General features: G+C 41.3%; 1 protein-coding gene across 1 annotated transcript in view; it reads left to right on the top strand.

Annotated features, from left to right (window-relative positions):
• Nucleotides 1-4067: 4067 nt before the first annotated feature.
• Nucleotides 4068-18248, top strand: part of LOC134578527 (mucin-5B-like) — a gene marked incomplete at its 5' end in the record, with an annotated part of 33186 nt that continues 19005 nt past the window's right edge. Inside the window, 8 exon segments of the mRNA XM_063437510.1 lie at nt 4068-4140; nt 4440-4565; nt 5279-5396; nt 5800-5938; nt 6123-6233; nt 6393-6466; nt 7370-7503; nt 7719-7883. Coding sequence (XP_063293580.1) covers nt 4068-4140; nt 4440-4565; nt 5279-5396; nt 5800-5938; nt 6123-6233; nt 6393-6466; nt 7370-7503; nt 7719-7883 — 940 coding nt within the window.

Genomic DNA, 18248 nt, shown 5'->3' with positions numbered 1-18248 from the left:
GCGTGCGCTTGTAGACGCGCATCTTCCGATCACACTCCAGTGAGGGAATTAAGGATGGCACGTTGTCCTTGTAATGGGGGTCCAGCATGGTGGCCACCCATTAATCAGCACAAGTTAGAATGTGGGCAACTCGGCAGTCGTTGCGCAGGTACTTTGGTAACTCTAGAGAACCATTTGCCAATCGCACGTCCCCGTGACGGTGACTACGCATTCGGATGTCTGCCCTATCAACTTTCTATGGTACTTTCCGCGCCTACCATGGTGACCACGGGTAATGGGGAATCAGGGTTCGATTCCAGAGAGGGAGTCTGAGAAACGGCTACCACATCCAAGGAAGGCAGCAGGCGCGCAAGTTACCCACTCCCAATACGGGGTGGTAGTAACGACAAATAACAATACAGGACTCTTTCGAGGCCCTGTAGTTGTAATGAGTCCACTTAAAATCCTTTAACTAGGATCAATTGGAGGGCAAGTCTGGTGCAGAGCGACTGACCCGTGCGTGCTGCAGCTGAAACTCCACTATCGCCTGCTGCTGCACACACAGTCTCTCCAGCATGTGCAAGGTGGAGTTCCCCCTTGTGGGCACGTCGCATATGAGGCGGTGAGCGTGAAGGTCAAAGTTATGCTGCAGCGCAGACAGGCGAGCAGCAGCAGGATGAGAACGCCGAAAGCACGCACAGCCGCGACAGTGAATGTCACATGCTGTTCCAAGTTCGGATCAGTCTGGTGATGGCTTCCGGTATCCAGTACTTTTTTTACTGAAGCTGCATCAGGGTCCTGGTATGTGGTCGCACAAACGCTGGTGCTCAACACCAGGGGGCATGCGGTTACCCTGCACCAGACCCTGCTAATCCATTCCACACTGTGACTCCTATCTTCAACATCCGGCATACTGGGTCCCGGTCACCGGACTGCTGCCCTGACTTTGAAACTGCGAATGGCTCATTAAATCAGTTATGGTTCCTTTGATCGCTCCATCTGTTACTTGGATAACTGTGGTAATTCTAGAGCTAATACATGCCGACGAGCGCAAGGGGACGGCCGCTCCTCTTTTGCACCCTTCTCCCTCTTATGCTGTGCTGGTGCCTCTGTGTGACCACCGCCTCTTCCTCCAAACTGCACACGTCACTTGCATGACCTTCATTCCATGTGGGGTCTAGGACCTCATCATCCTCCACATCATCTTCCACCCATTCCTTAACCCTGCCCTCCTTGCTGGTCTGCACATGAAAGGATGCTGTATGATTTAAAAAAAAAAAAAACACTCTACATGAAGGTTCTGTTCACTAGAGTGTGTAGTCATGTATGTAACCAGTACAACTTTGTTTTTACAGCCACTGGTTGGCCCATACATATTTTACAACTCGTTTAATATTGTTATAGCATGTCTTGTAGTCTTGTGTTTAACCTGTGTATAATACATATTTTTGTATGACACTTAGTGTGTTTTTTTCATTGATTATTGAATTTTAATGGTCTAAGATAATTATCATGTCAACAGGCAAACGTAACCCAAATGATTTGTCTCAGTCTTGCCTTCTATACTACCTGCACCATAGGCAACATTTATTTGTCTTTAGACGTTCTTGAGAAGTGGTAACTAGCCAGTGTTGCACACACACACCAGATATGAACTGCACACCCCAAATTAACTATTTAGAACAAAAAAAAATAGAATTTTTAAAACAGCGCTGTAACTACAGTATTTGACAGTTCTATTTGTCTCTCAGATATGAAGTGCACGCCACAAATGTACTTTTTAGCACCAAATAAATGTAAATTGGTCAAACTGCAATGTCACAGCAGTATTTGACGGTTCTATTTGTCTCTCAGATATGAAGTGCAGTCCCCAAATGTACTATTTAGCAACTAAAAAATTAGAATTTTTAAAACGGCGCTGTAACCACAGTAGTTGACAGTTCTATTTGACTCGCAGATATGAAGTGCACACACCAAATGTACTTTTTAGCACCAAAGAAATGTGAATTTTTCAAAGTGCGATGTAACCACAGTATTTGACGGTTCTATTCGACTCTCAGATATGAAGTGCACCGCAGGCCGCAAATGTACTATTTTGCACAAAAAAGTGTGATTTTTTGAAACCAACAATGTAACAGTAGTATTTAAGGGTTTTATTAGACTGCAAGAAATGCAGTACGCAAATGTACTATTTAGCACCAAAAAAATTGTAGTATTTAAAAATGCCTAGATGTTGCCCTCTGAGCTACCAGAACAGGATTAAAGTAATGTGCCTGTCACACATGCAGTTGAAAGTGCACTACACTTTCTGTGGCACTGGGCTCAGGGCAGGGTACAAAAATGTAGTATAGCACCCACAAAAATAATCGCTGTAGTTTGCAGATTCAACACCAGAATTCTTTCCTAATCTGTCCCTCACAGATGCAGCATCCTCTCCCTACACTAATAAGAGCTCATGTGACATGCGGCACTATGTGACTTCAGCTTATATATAGATGCTGGGTCACATGCTTCACTGGCCAATCACAGCCATGCCAGGAGTAGGCATGGCTGTGATGGCTTCTAGGGGCACACAAGTCAAATGCTTGTTGATTGGCTGCCCTGCAGCCTTTCAAAACGTGCCATTAAATCGCCGAACACCGAACTCTAACCCCAACATACACTGACATTTCCGTGTTCGGGTCCGGGGTCCAAAAACCTTAATGTTCGGTACGAACCCGAACTTTGCAGTTCGGGTTCGCTCAACTCTATTAACAATGTATATTTTCCCATTAGTTTCTAACAAACCTTAAAGCATTACTATTCTCTAATGATATGGTGAAACTTCATAGAGAATGCATTATCATTAATAAAATGTGCTAACCAAATTGTTAACAAATGTGTATCTTATATTTACTTTAATACTGACGCTACTACTTGTTATATTATGCCATCACCATGCACACAGCTATGCTGGACTTGAGACTTGAAACATGGACTGGGACAATGATATTCCAAAATGCTTTCTGAAAACCCCCAGAATTATAAAATACATTTGTGAATGACAAGACTATTTTAACAAGCTGACTCATTGATTCCTAGTTTGTTTTTTCACATTGAATACATATCTTTTATTAGTTTCTATATTGTCACTTATTTTCACACTTGTTGCTGACATTTCCTTTCTCTAGTTGGAACTGAGCCCAAAATATTCCAATCAGACATGTGGACTTTGTGGAGACTATAATGGAATGCCAATATACAATGAGTTTATTGAAAATGGTAAGGAAAAATCAAATGCGTGTAATAAACTAACATGCACGTCAATATTACCCTAATATATACAACCATCGATTTATTCCTTACAGGTATCACAATATTTATAAAACCAATAATTTATCTCTTATAGATGTCGTATTGAATGAACACCAATATGCTAGTTTGCATAAGTACGATGGACCAGAAGAAAGATGTGATGATTCAAGAGATGAAGAATCAGATGACAACTGTACCATCAACGTAAGTTCTGATAGACACAAAATAAGTCAGACTGTTCCACTCCAACCCACTACCTTTAACACATAAATGTTGCCATTCTGCTACTATGTCGTGTCTAACTAACAACGTTTTTTAAGCCTTATCGATGTCATTTTGCTCTGTGAACCATTGATGTTTCTGTATGCTGTAGGTTTCTACATGGTTAGTAATTCCTCCAGACTTTCTCAGTACATGTACATTTTATAATTTGGTCTCAAACATTGTGTTTTAATGATGTATAGTTTGTTTTTAAAGGGATGCCCCTATGCACTTTAGCTTGCTGAAACACTTGATATGTAAAGAATGTGTCCTTTTTTTTTTTTTTTCAAGTGAAATATAAATTAACCTTGTTATTCCCCTTGTCTTTCAAGCAAACAACAGGTCAAGTTACTTTTTTAATACATATCTAAATATAATCTTTTTAACAGACAAGTTTATGCAAAACGGTTCTGACTGGCTCGGCTTTCCACCAATGTAACAGACTAGTGGATCCTACAAGATACATTGAGCTTTGTGAGAAAGATGCTTGCAGATGTAAAGGCAATTCAACTGGATTCTGCCTTTGCAATATTTTCACTGAGTATTCCCGGCAATGTGCTCATGCTGGAGGAAAGCCAAAGAACTGGAGAACAGCTAAGCTATGCCGTGAGTCTCCCTTTTTACTTTGAGATCAGACATATGTAAAATCATTTATTCAAGCAATATATGCATACCATTTTAAAATGACAATTTTTTCAGTAATCGGAGGGTTCTATGATTTTAATGTAAATTAACGTTGGATTTTTTTTAATCAAGGAAAATTCTAATTTTTTACTGCCATTGAATTTATCTGGCAGTTTCAAATTACCATTTTGTTTGGACAAAATGAATAAAGAATCTTGCACAAATATGAGTTTGTGGAAATTGCAGTGATAAGAGGAGGTGACATATTTTTTTAATTACAGCCTTGAAATGTGCTTTCAATCTGGAGTTCCGTGAATGTGGCAGTGCTTGCCAAGACACCTGTACTAATCCAGAACGCTCATTACTATGTGATGAACACTGTACAGATGGATGCTTCTGTCCAGCAGGTAACTCTATTTTTTCACAATCTTCATTAATATGTTTGTATACATTAGAATAGATAGACTCCACAAAACAGAGACCAGATAGAATCAACAAAACATGCATCATGTTTTGACTGCTTAGATTGAATTTAAGCCTAGGCCTGTCATCCTTCCACAAATAAAGCAATGGAGCGAAATTCAGAGAGAATAGAAAGGCTTGGGGCAATTAAATAGGGATCATCTGAAAAAGATACAGGAGCCTTTGTTGTATGGCCAACAGGAACATTTGGAAACTGTTCTAAAATTGTTAAACACTAGGATTCTATGTACTATAACAGAGATGAACTGGTTATAGTATCCATGGTGTATCTTTAAGGTGAAGATTGCTCAATTCGCCATACTTTCAAAACTACTCCAGAATATTATATTACACATGGTTCAACTGAAAACCCCTGAAAGCCTGTTTTTGCCTGATGGCTAAAATAAACAGTTCTAAGGTGATTACAGAATTCTTTGTAAGTCACTCTGCAAGCTATACACCTGGAATGTATTATGGTGTGTGCAAATGGATATTTGGCAGACTCTGACCATGCATTTGTAAACCCCGGTCAGCAGTTGTCTGTAAAATATTGGGTGAAAGACAATTTAATCTAAGTATTGTACATTTTCATATTTCTATATATTTTAATTTAATGAAATGCATCATTCCTTCAATATTTTATTTTTGTTCTTGTAAGGCATGGTTTTTGATGACATCAACAAATCTGGATGTGTACCTAAAAAGAAGTGTCCTTGCACATTCAATGGAGATGTCTATCCCATTGGAACAGGATATTCTGAAACCTGCAAGGAATGGTAACTTTTATTTCTGGACTTTTATTGTTTTAAGAATTTTAAAACCTTGATTTTTTATCTGGGAGTAATTAAGTCAACTTGCTACTGTTTGCACAAACAAATAAAAGACAACCTACATAATAGTTTTAAGTTGCTACCACTTGACACATGTACTGGCGGCATTATCTACATTGTATGCTCTTTCCTTCCTTAATTGAATTATGGTTGATTCAAATAGTATTTTTGATGTATCCTTTTACATCAGACCAGGAATTGAGGTGGTTCTAGTTTAAAAGTGTTTTCTATACTTCTATAAAGTTTTTGCTATTTACATTTTGATAATTGTACATATTTAAAAATAACAAAAAAGTACAATAGTATGCCATGCTATTGTTCTGAACTTATTGGTGTTTTGTTCTATCAGCACATGTGTTGGAGGGAAGTGGAGCTGTGACAAAAAGCCCTGCACAGGTATCTGCTCTCTTGAAGGAGGTTCACACGTCACCACCTTTGACCTTTCACGTTACAAATTCCACGGAGACTGTAATTATGTGTTGGCAAAGGTACGCACCATATAATTTTTTGTGTATAACATCAAGGGCTTCCCAGATAACACACTTTAACAATAATAAAAAAAAAAAAGGCAGGATCCACAAAACAGTGGAGCAGATGCCACAAGTAGACATTTTTTAAATTGCATTTTTTTTATAACAAACTAAAATATATATATTTTTTAATCATACACAGACATGTGATAATCTCCTCTTCACTATATTGGCTGAAATTCGCAGATGTGGAAAAACTGACACTGAAACATGCTTGAAGAGCATCTCTCTCAGCCTCAATGGAGGAAAAGATGTGTGTATTTCCAAAAAAAAAAAAAAATCAACATTGTTAATAACAGCAATCAACTTAATAATAATAATAATATATATATATAAAAAAAACTATTTTCTGCATTTTAGTTTCTATATTACTGTTATGTTCTAACTGATTGATTATATTCTCTCTCACCAGTTCATCTTGGTGAAACATTGTGGCAGTGTTTACGTCAACTCGTTGTATACACCGTTACCAATGACATCTTGTAAGTCAAAAGTTTATATAAGCTTAATTCATTGTAAAAATATCCAGTTGATTGGAACATAAGTTTATCTAACTATGTAATCAATATGTTTGTTTATGTATTTAATTTTCATAATAGTTTATTTTAAAAGTGAAGCAGAAAAGAGTCAATGTGCACATGAAAACATTTGTGAAAGCCTTGGTTTGTTTAAGGAAAAGACAAAAAATGTTTATGTTAACAACAGAGGGATAGCAGATGGGCAGGGTATAAAAGGTGCTAAGGTTAGTAGTGGCTTAGTGCTGTACATGGGGTGTCTACCACAACCCTCATTTTTTTTTATTCCACCATTCTTAGACTTGATAGAGTCTGTTACAGGCAAACACACAAAAAAGAAAATCAATTCCTTACAAGAAGAGAAATGGGTGGCATTTTTGGAAATGTATTGGACGATTGTATTGTGGTTTTGAAGAACTCTTCAGTGGTTTCATGCAGCTTGGCTATCACATGTTCCCTAGAATGAATATACCACATATTTTTTATACATATAAAATTAATATTCCAATTTCTGTTACAGATTTATGGTTTTGAAAGGTTTACACATAATTAGTATTTTCCATGCACCAATAAACTATTTCAATTGTAGGATCAATACATATTTAAATATATGTACTTCCTATATATTTTTGTTAACTTATACATATATAAATATATGTACTTCATATAAAATCTTGATGGCTAATGTATTTTTGATGGCTAATGTATTCATCCTAAAATCTCATTCTAGTTGTGATGCTGCACAGGATAACTAGGGAGTCTGAGTTGAACTTCAATAGACCAAATCTTTATAAATCTCTTATTTTGTACCATGTTATAAAATGTCTTATGTATCTTTTTGATATGCAACTTTCTTTCTTATCGTTACAGCCAGTTTCACCATGTTCAAACCAACATCCTTTTTTATCATCATGGAAGCTAAAATGGGCATGCAGATGCATATCCAATTGAAACCCACCATGCAGGTCCACATTGTAAGCGATCAAAGGCATATGAACGGAACCTGCGGTGAGTTGCTCTCTTGTTACAGTTATATGTGAAATCAAAATAGGAAGTATAAATAGAATTCTAAATTGCTCATCCACATACTTGCTAACATTTAGTTTTTTTATTTTCCCATGGTCATTATGTAAAATTGCCTCTAGTGCAAAATTTGCCACCCTATCTTGACATACAAATAATATTCATTTATAAATGTAACATGTGCCAATACTATTCCTCAGGTCTCTGTGGTAACTTCAACAACATTCAATCTGATGACTTTAAATCACCCAGTGGATTGATTGAAGGGACTGGGGCATCATTCGGCAACCAGTGGAAAACACAAGCAGATTGTCCCAGTGTCAAAAACAGCAAGGTGAATCCTTGTTCTCTCAGCTCTGAATCAGGTGAGTATTTAAAAGTTATTCAATTAATGAAATTATACATAAACAAATGTGGAATTCTCAACTTATTTAACCCCTTAAGGACCAAACTTCTGGAGTAAAAGGGAATCATGACATGTCACACATGTCATGTGTCCTTAAAGGGACACTCCAGGCACCCAGACCACTTCTGCTCATTGGAGGGGTCTGGGTGCCAACTCCCACTACCCTTAACCCTGCAAGTGTAATTATTGCAGTTTTTCATAAACTGCAATAATTACATTGCAGGGTTAACTCCACCTCTAGTGGCTGTCTACTAGACAGCCACTAGAGGTCACTTCCTAGTTTCTAGCACAGGTTTCCTGTGCTAGAGCGTCGCTGGACGTCCTCACGCTGTGTGAGGACCTCCAGCGTCGCTCAAAACCCCATAGGAAAGCATTGAAATGATTTTTCAATGCTTTCCTATGGGGAGACGTAATGCGCATGCGCGGCATTTCCGCGCATGCGCATGCGCATTAGGTCTCCTCGGCCGGTGAGCGAGATTAGTCTCGCCCACCGGCTGACGTAATCACTAGGAGGAGCGTCGCGGAGGCGGAGACAGCGGCGAGGGACATCGCCGCTGTCCCAGGTAAGTGACTGAAGGGGTTTTCACCCCTTCAGTAACCGGGGATTGGGGGGTGGGAGGGAGAGGGACCCTCCACTGCCAGAAAAACGGATCGTTTTTCTGGCACTGGAGTTTCCCTTTAACCCCTTAAGGACCAAACTTCTGGAATAAAAGGGAATCATGACATGTCACACATGTCATGTGTCCTTAAGGGGTTAAGGGGTTAATTGAAACAGGTTCTGCAGAGGTTTAATGGATAAAAACATAACATGGAAGACATAATATAGATTTCTCGGAAGAGAAAAGTCCCGAAAGTCAGAATTGTTGGGAGGGAGAGCGAGAGTCCAGCTTCCAACAAAAACTAACAAAAGATGTGCCCATAAATTAGAGTAAATAACTCAGAACCCATGGTATAGGAAATGTTGATAAAAAATTATAAATCTTTAATGGAGAAATATTAAAAATCTGTAATAGATAACCAAAAAAGTGCTACAAAATGAAAATGTGAAAAAGTGCTAAACACACTAAGTCTGGGTCTTAAATAGAGTCTACCTGATTAGTCTCAAATATATTGAAATATGGAGTTAGTTGCTCACTAAGAGGATAGAATAACAGACATTTGAAGCGATATAGATGTAGAACAGGTAGACCGTATAGCTGCCAGGGAGCGCAGATAGTAGGGTAAATAAAAACTAACTCCATATTTCAATATATTTGAGACTAATCAAGTAGACTCTATTTAAGACCCATACTTAGTGTGTTTAGCATTTTTTTCACATTTTCATTTTGTAGCACTTTTTTTGGTTGTCTATTTGTAACGAAAATATACCTAGACTCGCAGGATTCAACTCAACAAAAGACAACACAGAGGAGAGATACATCTACGGGATCTTAGAATGTCCGGACTCGACGTATGTGAGAGGAGACATAGTCAGGAACGATCTGAGGTCAAGGGCACAAAGAGACAGCGTAAACTAGGACTAGCCGGGGTCTGGTACACAGTAAACAGCAAGCCGGCAAACAGAACAGATAAGGATAAAGAGATAACGTAGTCAGAAACAAAGCCAAGGTCAATACGAAGGAACACAACTGAACACAACAAACGCTAAAGGGAACTGCAACAGAAACCACGATAGGGCAAGGACTAAGGGAAAAAGGTGAGTATAAGTACCTTCTAAATTAATGTGATTGGCTCCTGTCATATCCACACCCCCAAAAGGTAAGTGTATGGGGAGTGTAGCATGACAGGGGCCAATGGAAGCCTTTTGCTAATTTAGGCTCCCACTGTTTCTTTAAGAGCGCGCCCGAGACTCGCGGTGCACTCTTAGATTCAGGCGGGACACGTGATCGCTTCTCGCGGTCCCTGCCTGCCTTCCTGTTGCAGCCGTCGAAAGAACCGTGCGCGTCTCCTGCAGCAGCAGCAGCAAGAGAGGACCGCGGCCGGCCCCTGGATAAGGTAAGTGTGTTTAGCACTTTTTCACATTTTCATTTTGTAGCACTTTTTTTGGTTATCTATTACAGATTTTTAATATTTCTCCATTAAATATTTATTATTTTTTATCAACATTTCCTATACCATAGGTTCTGAGTTATTTACTCTAATTTATGGGCACACCCTTTGTTAGTTTTTGTTGGAAGCTTGACTCTCGCTCTCCCTCCCAACAATTCTGACTTTCGGGACTTTTCTCTACTGTTTATCGCCTTGGGTTATGCCCATGTTTGTTGCCCATTTAGTCCAGAAGCAGCTTAGCCTCACTCTGCAGTCACTTTCCTTCTCTATTTATTAATTTTGTGGTTTAATACCAGGACTAACGATTTTACCATTTAATGAAATGTATTTAATATACTTTTGAACTTATATACATTATGGCGGGTTTCCTGTCCAACAAACCGGACAGTAACTTATGGTGCAGGGACTCAGATAATGTATTTTCAGTTGAACAACTAGACTATTCGAATTCCGCCCCTGACATTAACCAATCATTCAACACCTTACAGAATCTCTATAAAAAACAAATTAAGTGCAGTTGGGAGATCTCATCTCTTGAAAATGATATCAAGAAATAAATGATTCCCCGGGGTCTGAGGGTTCAGAATATACCATCGTCCTATACAGATAACGTTGAATTAACTAAAGAATGGTAGTCTGCAGCTGCAATTTGTTCCAAATGCTTCATGGAAATTCTAATAAAATTTTAAAAAGAGAAAGTAGTAGAGGTCAATTTAAACCTTGAGAAAGAGATCACTATAGTACAACAATATCAATCCAATTCAGAATTTACTCCGTTCGAGACTAGACTTACTAGATAAATTTCAAAACAACATAAAAATACGTAAGCATTAGAAATTTGTCAGGGACTCCAGAGACTACCAAATTAATAATGTCTACCAATACTTTAATCGAAGAGTAAGGACTAATTCAGACAATTATTTAACATCAGATTACGAGTCCTCCGATATGGATACTGATGTGACGAGCGGATCACAAACTGACCCCCAGCCACAGACCTCAACCGCCCCTACATACACCAACCCTAATACTTAAGAAAGGGGTGAATTTTTTAGAGATGGGCCATCCAGATGGCATGCAAACTCGCAGAAACAGAAACTCTACATGGAACAGGGAAGGGAGCAGAGCAAAGGGAAATGGCAGGAGAAGATTTTGATTGGTAATAACGGCTCTGAGACGGATCTAAGAGTCAATAACCTCTCTAAACAGGTCCTTAATAACGACCACCTCTCACTATTAGAGAAAGGGTTATCCTTCGTGCCAGTACCCCCTTTGAACAAATTCATGTGGGTCAAAGACCTTCATCTATTTGCTGGGAAATTAGCACTTCATAAATTACATTAGATTAATAAAGAAAAGAAGGCAAAATCTCATGGTATGTCAAATAGAGAATATGAGTGCCTCATGACCCTCATGGATTTATGGGAAAAAAAAACAATGAGACTAGTCACCCCAAGTACACCAATCTCAGACAAAAAAAGTAAATTTACCCCAAATCTAGGAAACTACCGCAACATTGATCTGTTCCTAGAAACCATGAAAAATGAAATCGACAAACTAGATACTAGATCCCTTGATTATTACCCAAACATGAACTTGTCCAGAAGAGAGCAATTAGCGCTAAAGTCGCTTAGAAACAACAACAAAATTATCATGAAACCTGCGGATAAAGGCGGGAACATTGTAATGATGGATCTCACAAATTATGTGAAAATGGTACTTAATGTTCTGGAGGATGGTGATACATACAAAATCCTAGGGTCGGACTCCACCAATGACTTTCTCCAAAAATACATCGTCACCCTAAGATAGCAACCTTCTACTGCCTGCCAAAAGTACATAAGAGCATGACTTCACCCCCGGGCCGCCCTATTGTTTCGGGCATAGAGAATTTGACACAAAATGGTAGTACTTATATGGACCAAATCCTAAGACCCTTTGTTGAGAAACTTCCATCTTACCTCCAAGACACAAAACAGACCCTCGCCCTCCTGGCTAACCTGGAGGTACCACCTCTAGCTAAACTTTGTAGCCTAGACATTGGGGCATTGTATTCATCCATCCCCCACTCTAATGGCATTAGACATACGTGCCATTTTTTGGAACAAAGGGGTGAATCTGCCATGGCATATACTTCATTTTGTCTGGAACTCCTCGAATATATACTCACACACAACAATTTTATTTTTAAAAACAAATATTACCATCAAAACAGGGGGACTGCGATGGGGACAGCTTGTGCCCCATTGTATGCTAACCTCCATTTAGGGTGGTGGGAGGAGAATTTGACTCAGCACACGGGGATCTCACAATACCTCCCCCTTATCTATCTTTGGCGTTGCTACATTGATGACGTCCTTATTGTGTGGCTTGGTAACCTCGAGGAATTCAATGATTTTGTCCAGATTCTTAATATCAACGATGAAAATCTAAGATTTACTAATGAATTTGGGTGCTCAAGTTTAAACTTTCTGGACCTAACGATCTCCATTACAGTTTAAAATAAAATACACACCATTCTCTACCATAAGCCATATGCATCTAACAACCTCTTGAGATGGGACAGCTTCAACCCAACACCTCTCAAACAAGGCATCCCAACAGGCCGATATCTCAGGGTTAGACGTAATTGCAGTACCATCGCCGAGTTTAACATTAAAGCCAGAGAACTAAGGAGATATTTTAAGGCAAAAGGGTATCCTAATAGATGCCATCAGAAGACCCCAAGGGGATTATTCGATTAATAGCTACCTATGATGCAGGCTGGGAGAATGTAAAAAGCTCCCTTAGATGCTTCTGGCCACTTTTAACTGGTGATTTACATCTTCAAGAAGTACTAGCCCAAAACATTACCATCACGGCTCATAGAGGAAAAAACTTACGAGACTTGTTAGCCCCCAGTGACTTGAAAACTGGACCCCCCTACAACATGGCTCCAGACCCCCTTGATCGGAACCTATGGTTGTGGGCAGGGGCGTACCTAGAGCATATGGCACCCGGGGCGGGTCCTAGTTTTGGCACCCCCCCCCTCCCCTTTGCACTTTAAAATGCACAAAACACCCACAATTTTTTTTAATGTATGTAGCATTGAGCAGTGCTTGCATGTTTCAATGTAAGCATGCTTTTGTATGGAGTAAGTGTGAGTGAATGAATGGGTGTGTTTATATGTAGTGTTGGCATTTTAATGCAGGCATGCTTTTGTGTGTAGTGTTGGCGAGATGCAGTGGTGTGGTTATATATAATGGTGATGTTTTAATACAGAGGTGTGTTTGTATGTAGTGTTTGCACTGAATTGCAGGGATGTGTTTGTGTGTAGTGTTGGCAAGATGCTGAGATGTGGGATTGCCATATTTAAGGACACCAAATAAGGGAGCTATCTGCTAAACAGCACCCTAATTTGGTATCTTTACATATGGAATCTCACATAAGGGCACCAATTTAGGGAATTCTCTACTAAATAGCTAAAAGATCAAAATTTAAAAAGCCTTTTTCTTAATTTTAATCTTTAGGTTGTTTAGTAGATAACTCACTTATTTGTTATCCTTATGTGGGATTGACATATTTAAGGACACCAAATTAGGGAGCTATCTACTAAACATATACACAACCACAGATATACAAACGCATTTAGTTATTAAGAGGTCCAACCAACCTCCCTACCTTACTCTGGGAGTGACAAGCGGTTGCTGCTGGGCTGGGATCTCTGTGCTCTTCCTTCACAGCTCACTTGCACGACCAGTAGTGATGCCGATGCCAGGATGACGTCATACCCCGGCTGCCGGCTTACTGCAGGGCGTACACAAACTCCTATATGGTCCATAAAAATGTTTAATCTCACCGCCTTCCAGTATATATCTGTCCTATCTGTCTGGGGGAATGTGACAACGTGGATGTATATGTAAGTGGGTGAGTATTACTATCAGGAGAAAGGTATATGGCAGGGTGGGACAGTGTGGTGGATACTATGACAGTGTGTGCCATTGCACACAGTGGATTGAAGGAGGTGACTGCAGGTGAGGTGGTGAGTATATGGTGTTTTATGTCACGGGTGGGAACAATGGGATTGGGTGTTATATGGAAGAGAGGATATTATGTCAAGGCAGGGCCAGGGTGTATGGCAGGGTGTGTATTATGATAAGGTGGAGGTATATAGCAGGGAGGGGATTATGGCAGTGTGGATATTATATGACATGTTAAAGGGGTATATGCCAGGGTGGGAATTATGACCAGGTAGTGGGTTTATAGCAGGGAGGATATTATGACAAGGCAGGGGTGTATATGGCGGGGGTGTATATGGCAGAGAGGGCAGGGGTGTTGAAATTTAAAAAAAAAAACTACTTGTCCAGGGACTTAAGTGTTTGCCCAATCTACTTGTCTGCCTTGACAATCTACTTGTCCTGATACAAATCTTTATTGATAGTAATTTAGGAGACAGACCTGCTGTAGGGGTGATAGGGATGTAGTATGGGTAAGACACATAGTGTGGGGGTGGGATGTAGTGTGTGTAGGGCATTGTAAGGCACATAGTGTGCTGTGGGATAGGGTTGGCAGAGGGCGGAAGGGTCAGGTGGCAGAGCGTAAGAGGGAGGGGCTGACAGCGTGGGAGGGAGTGACAGGTAGCAGAGTGAGGGAAAGAGGGAGTGACAGGTGGCAGGGTGAGGGAAGGAGGGAGTGACAGGTGGCAGAGTGAGGAGGTGGCAGAGTGAGGGGATGACAGGTGGCAGAGTAAGGAGATGACAGGTCGCAGAGTGAGGGGGTGGTTAGTGACAGAGTGACTGAGGGAGGGGGTGACAGGGTGACTGAGGGAGGGGGTGATAGGGTGACTGAGGGAGGGGGTGATGGACAGATTGACTGAGGGGGTTGACTGGTGACTGAGGGAGGGGGTGACTGGTGGCAGAGTGAGGGGGTGACTGGTGACAGAGTGAGGGGGTAACAGAGTGAGGGAGGGGGTGACTGGGTGACAGGGTGACTGAGGGAGGGGGTGATTGGTGACAGAGTGACTGAGGAAGGGGGTGACAGGGTGACTGAGGGGGGGTGAAAAGGTGACTGAGGGGGAGTGACAGGGTGACTGGTGACAGGGTGACTGGGGGGTAACTGGTGACAGGGTGACTGAGGGGGGTGACAGGGTGACTGGGGGGTGACTGGTGACAGGGTGACTGAGGGAGGTGACAGGGTGAGGGGGGGTGACAGGGTGACTGAGGTGGTGACAGAGTGACTGAGGGAGGGGGTGACAGGGTGACTGAGGGGGGTGACTGGTGACAGGGTGACTGAGGGGGGAGTGACAGGGTGACTGAGGGAGGGGGTGAGAGGGTGACTGAGGGAGGGGGTGACAGGGTGATTGAGGGGGTGACAGGGTGACTGAGGGAGGGGGTGACAGGGTGAGGGGGTGACAGGGTGAGGGGGGGTGACAGGGTGACTGAGTGGGGGGGTGACAGGGTGACCGAGGGAGGGGGTGAGAGGGTGACTGAGGGAGGGGGTGAGAGGGTGACTGAGGGAGGGGGTGAAAGTGAATTTACAATAATATTATCTTACCGTGATTCAGGGGCTGTCTCTCTCCATCCCAGCCCAGGCAGTGCAGCAGGTGCAGGCAGAGTGGCCGCAGGGGAGAAACCTGGCAGAATACACGCTCTGCGCCCCCTGCTGGCACACTCCATAACAGCATCCCTGGTGCTCAGTGATGACTCAGAACACAGGCTGGGAATCCCCTCCCTGTGCTCTGACTCACTCACTGAGCGCCTGAGCTGCGAGGGAGAGGACGACCAGCAGGAGGTACAGAGTGTGGCACCCCCCTACTGGATGGCACCCGGGGCGGACCGCCCCCCCCTTAGTACGCCACTGGTTGTGGGAGATGCATTACCTGTAAATTCATCAAAAGGACTCTAAGAGAGTGAAAGACAGCCTAGAGAAGGAGGAATTTGTCATAGCTTTCTTCTGTAATACGGCAGGTATTGTATACTTATTGACTTGTGAATGTAATAGAAAATATGTGGGCAGCAGGTCTCTCTCCATCCCAGCCCAGGCAGTGCAGCAGGTGCAGGCAGAGTGGCCGCAGGGGAGAAACCTGGCAGAATACACGCTCTGCGCCCCCTGCTGGCACACTCCATAACAGCATCCCTGGTGCTCAGTGATGACTCAGAACACAGGCTGGGAATCCCCTCCCTGTGCTCTGACTCACTCACTGAGCGCCTGAGCTGCGAGGGAGAGGACGACCAGCAGGAGGTACAGAGTGTGGCACCCCCCTACTGGACGGCACCCGGGGCGGACCGCCCCCCCCGTCCCCCCCTTAGTACGCCACTGGTTGTGGGAGATGCATTACCTGTAAATTCATCAAAAGGACTCTAAGAGAGTGAAAGACAGCCTAGAGAAGGAGGAATTTGTCATAGCTTTCTTCTGTAATACGGCAGGTATTGTATACTTATTGACTTGTGAATGTAATAGAAAATATGTGGGCAAAACATTCTGCCCTTTTAAGAAACGGATACAGGAGCATATCAGATCATCCAAGAACTTGACTGAAAATCCCATTTCAAGACACCTTCGCGAATATCATGCTAGCGACCCTAAGGGGCTACGCTTCTGCGGTCTGGAACTAGTCAAGAAGAACACTAGGCAAGGGGACTATGATAAATGTCTTAGACAAAGAGAATGCTTTTGGAATTACCAACTTAAAACTTTCAGTCCAAAAGGTCTTAACAAAGGAGTTTCATTCTCCCCCTTTCTATAACATTTAGGCTCTACTATATTTATTTATAGACTTGTGGTAACCACCAAGTGTATATATTTCTAACTACTTTTTCTTATTATTTTTTCTTATTTTACATATGTTTACTTTATTTGGTAATTTCAAACTTATTAACCCCTTAAGGACACACATCATGTGTGACATGCCATGATTTTCTTTTATTCCAGAAGTTTGGTCCTTAAGGGGTTAAATTCTTTATGGTTTTCTGTACCTACTGTTCAGAATGTTCTGAAATCTACATTTTTATAATATTAAAGTAGTTTTTTCACTTTTGGCCTTTAGGCATTTATAAACATTGGTCTCCTATCTGCAGTTAGTTTTATTTATGAGATAATGAGGTTTCAGACAAACCAACTAGTAAACTTACCTTTACTTTACTGCATTTTCCATCTCTAGGATACCACAAATATTATAATTTAAATTAGCAACAAAATTGCAACAGCTTGTAAAGTCACATAGTGAAATAATGTCTTTTCATTTTACACTTTTGGAGATTTATTTATGAATGAGCCACTCCAATAGTTATTTACTATTTCGATTTCAATTCAGAGACTTAGGGGTTAATTGAGACGTTCAACACAGCGATCTACTAGTACCGCGAGTATATCGATAACATTATCTTGTTACGTATTAATTTACACATATTCCTCCCCGGTTGTTTCGATTCATTCAGTCCGTACTCCTGGAGGCGGTTCTATTTACCTCCCATGCAACTGATTAACATTTGGCCCACCCCCTTTTATGTGGCGGCACAGGATTGGCCGCATGACATATGCTGATGAGCGGGCTCTTGCCCCTTAAAAGTCTCGGCGGGTTCTGACTAATTTTACCGCTCTTGACAAAGGCGCCACATAGCGCCGAAACGCGCGTCGAGCAAGACGCCAGATTTAGGCTAGAATTTTAATTCACTATGGGTTCTTCTTGCCTGTCTTGCCTTAGAAGCTTAGAATGACTATGAGTTAGTAGGGTAATATTGACAGCTCTGCCTGGGAAGCGTAGAACAAGTACGAGATAGGAGACTTACGGGTCTTTAGACTGTATACCCGTTCTGCATTTATCTCAGGGTTAACTTTAAGATTCATTAGGGATTGCTGAATACTTTTCTTCACAGCAATATTGTATCCCTACTTGGCTAATTTGCTACTTGGATATTGATAGCTACTTTGTGTACTTTTCGTTTTTACTTTAAAAGGGGAAAATATATATTTTTCGATATCTCTTTTTTTATTACTTTGGCATTAGAGTTGCTGATATCTTTGCAGGTTGAGATATTTGGTAGTCTAGACCTATAGATGGATGACTTATAAATACCCACTCAAGACATCTATACCATTATCCACTGCATTGCGACTCTTGGATACCTTTTGAGTATCTATTGTATAAGCAACTAAGTTTCTATTACATAGCAATTTATAATAGGAAGGCAGTTTATACCATTTAACTGCTCTCCCAAATATCCTTTTTATCTAGTTAGTCTGAGGTTTAGTGTAGACTCAGACCATACGGGGGAGATTCTGTTTCATCCACATCTCC

Source organism: Pelobates fuscus, chromosome 12 (assembly GCF_036172605.1).
Source record: "Pelobates fuscus isolate aPelFus1 chromosome 12, aPelFus1.pri, whole genome shotgun sequence".
Lineage (NCBI taxonomy): Eukaryota > Metazoa > Chordata > Amphibia > Anura > Pelobatidae > Pelobates > Pelobates fuscus.
The sequence above is the reverse complement of the archived record's forward strand: the minus strand, read 5'-3'. Positions and strand labels throughout refer to the sequence as shown.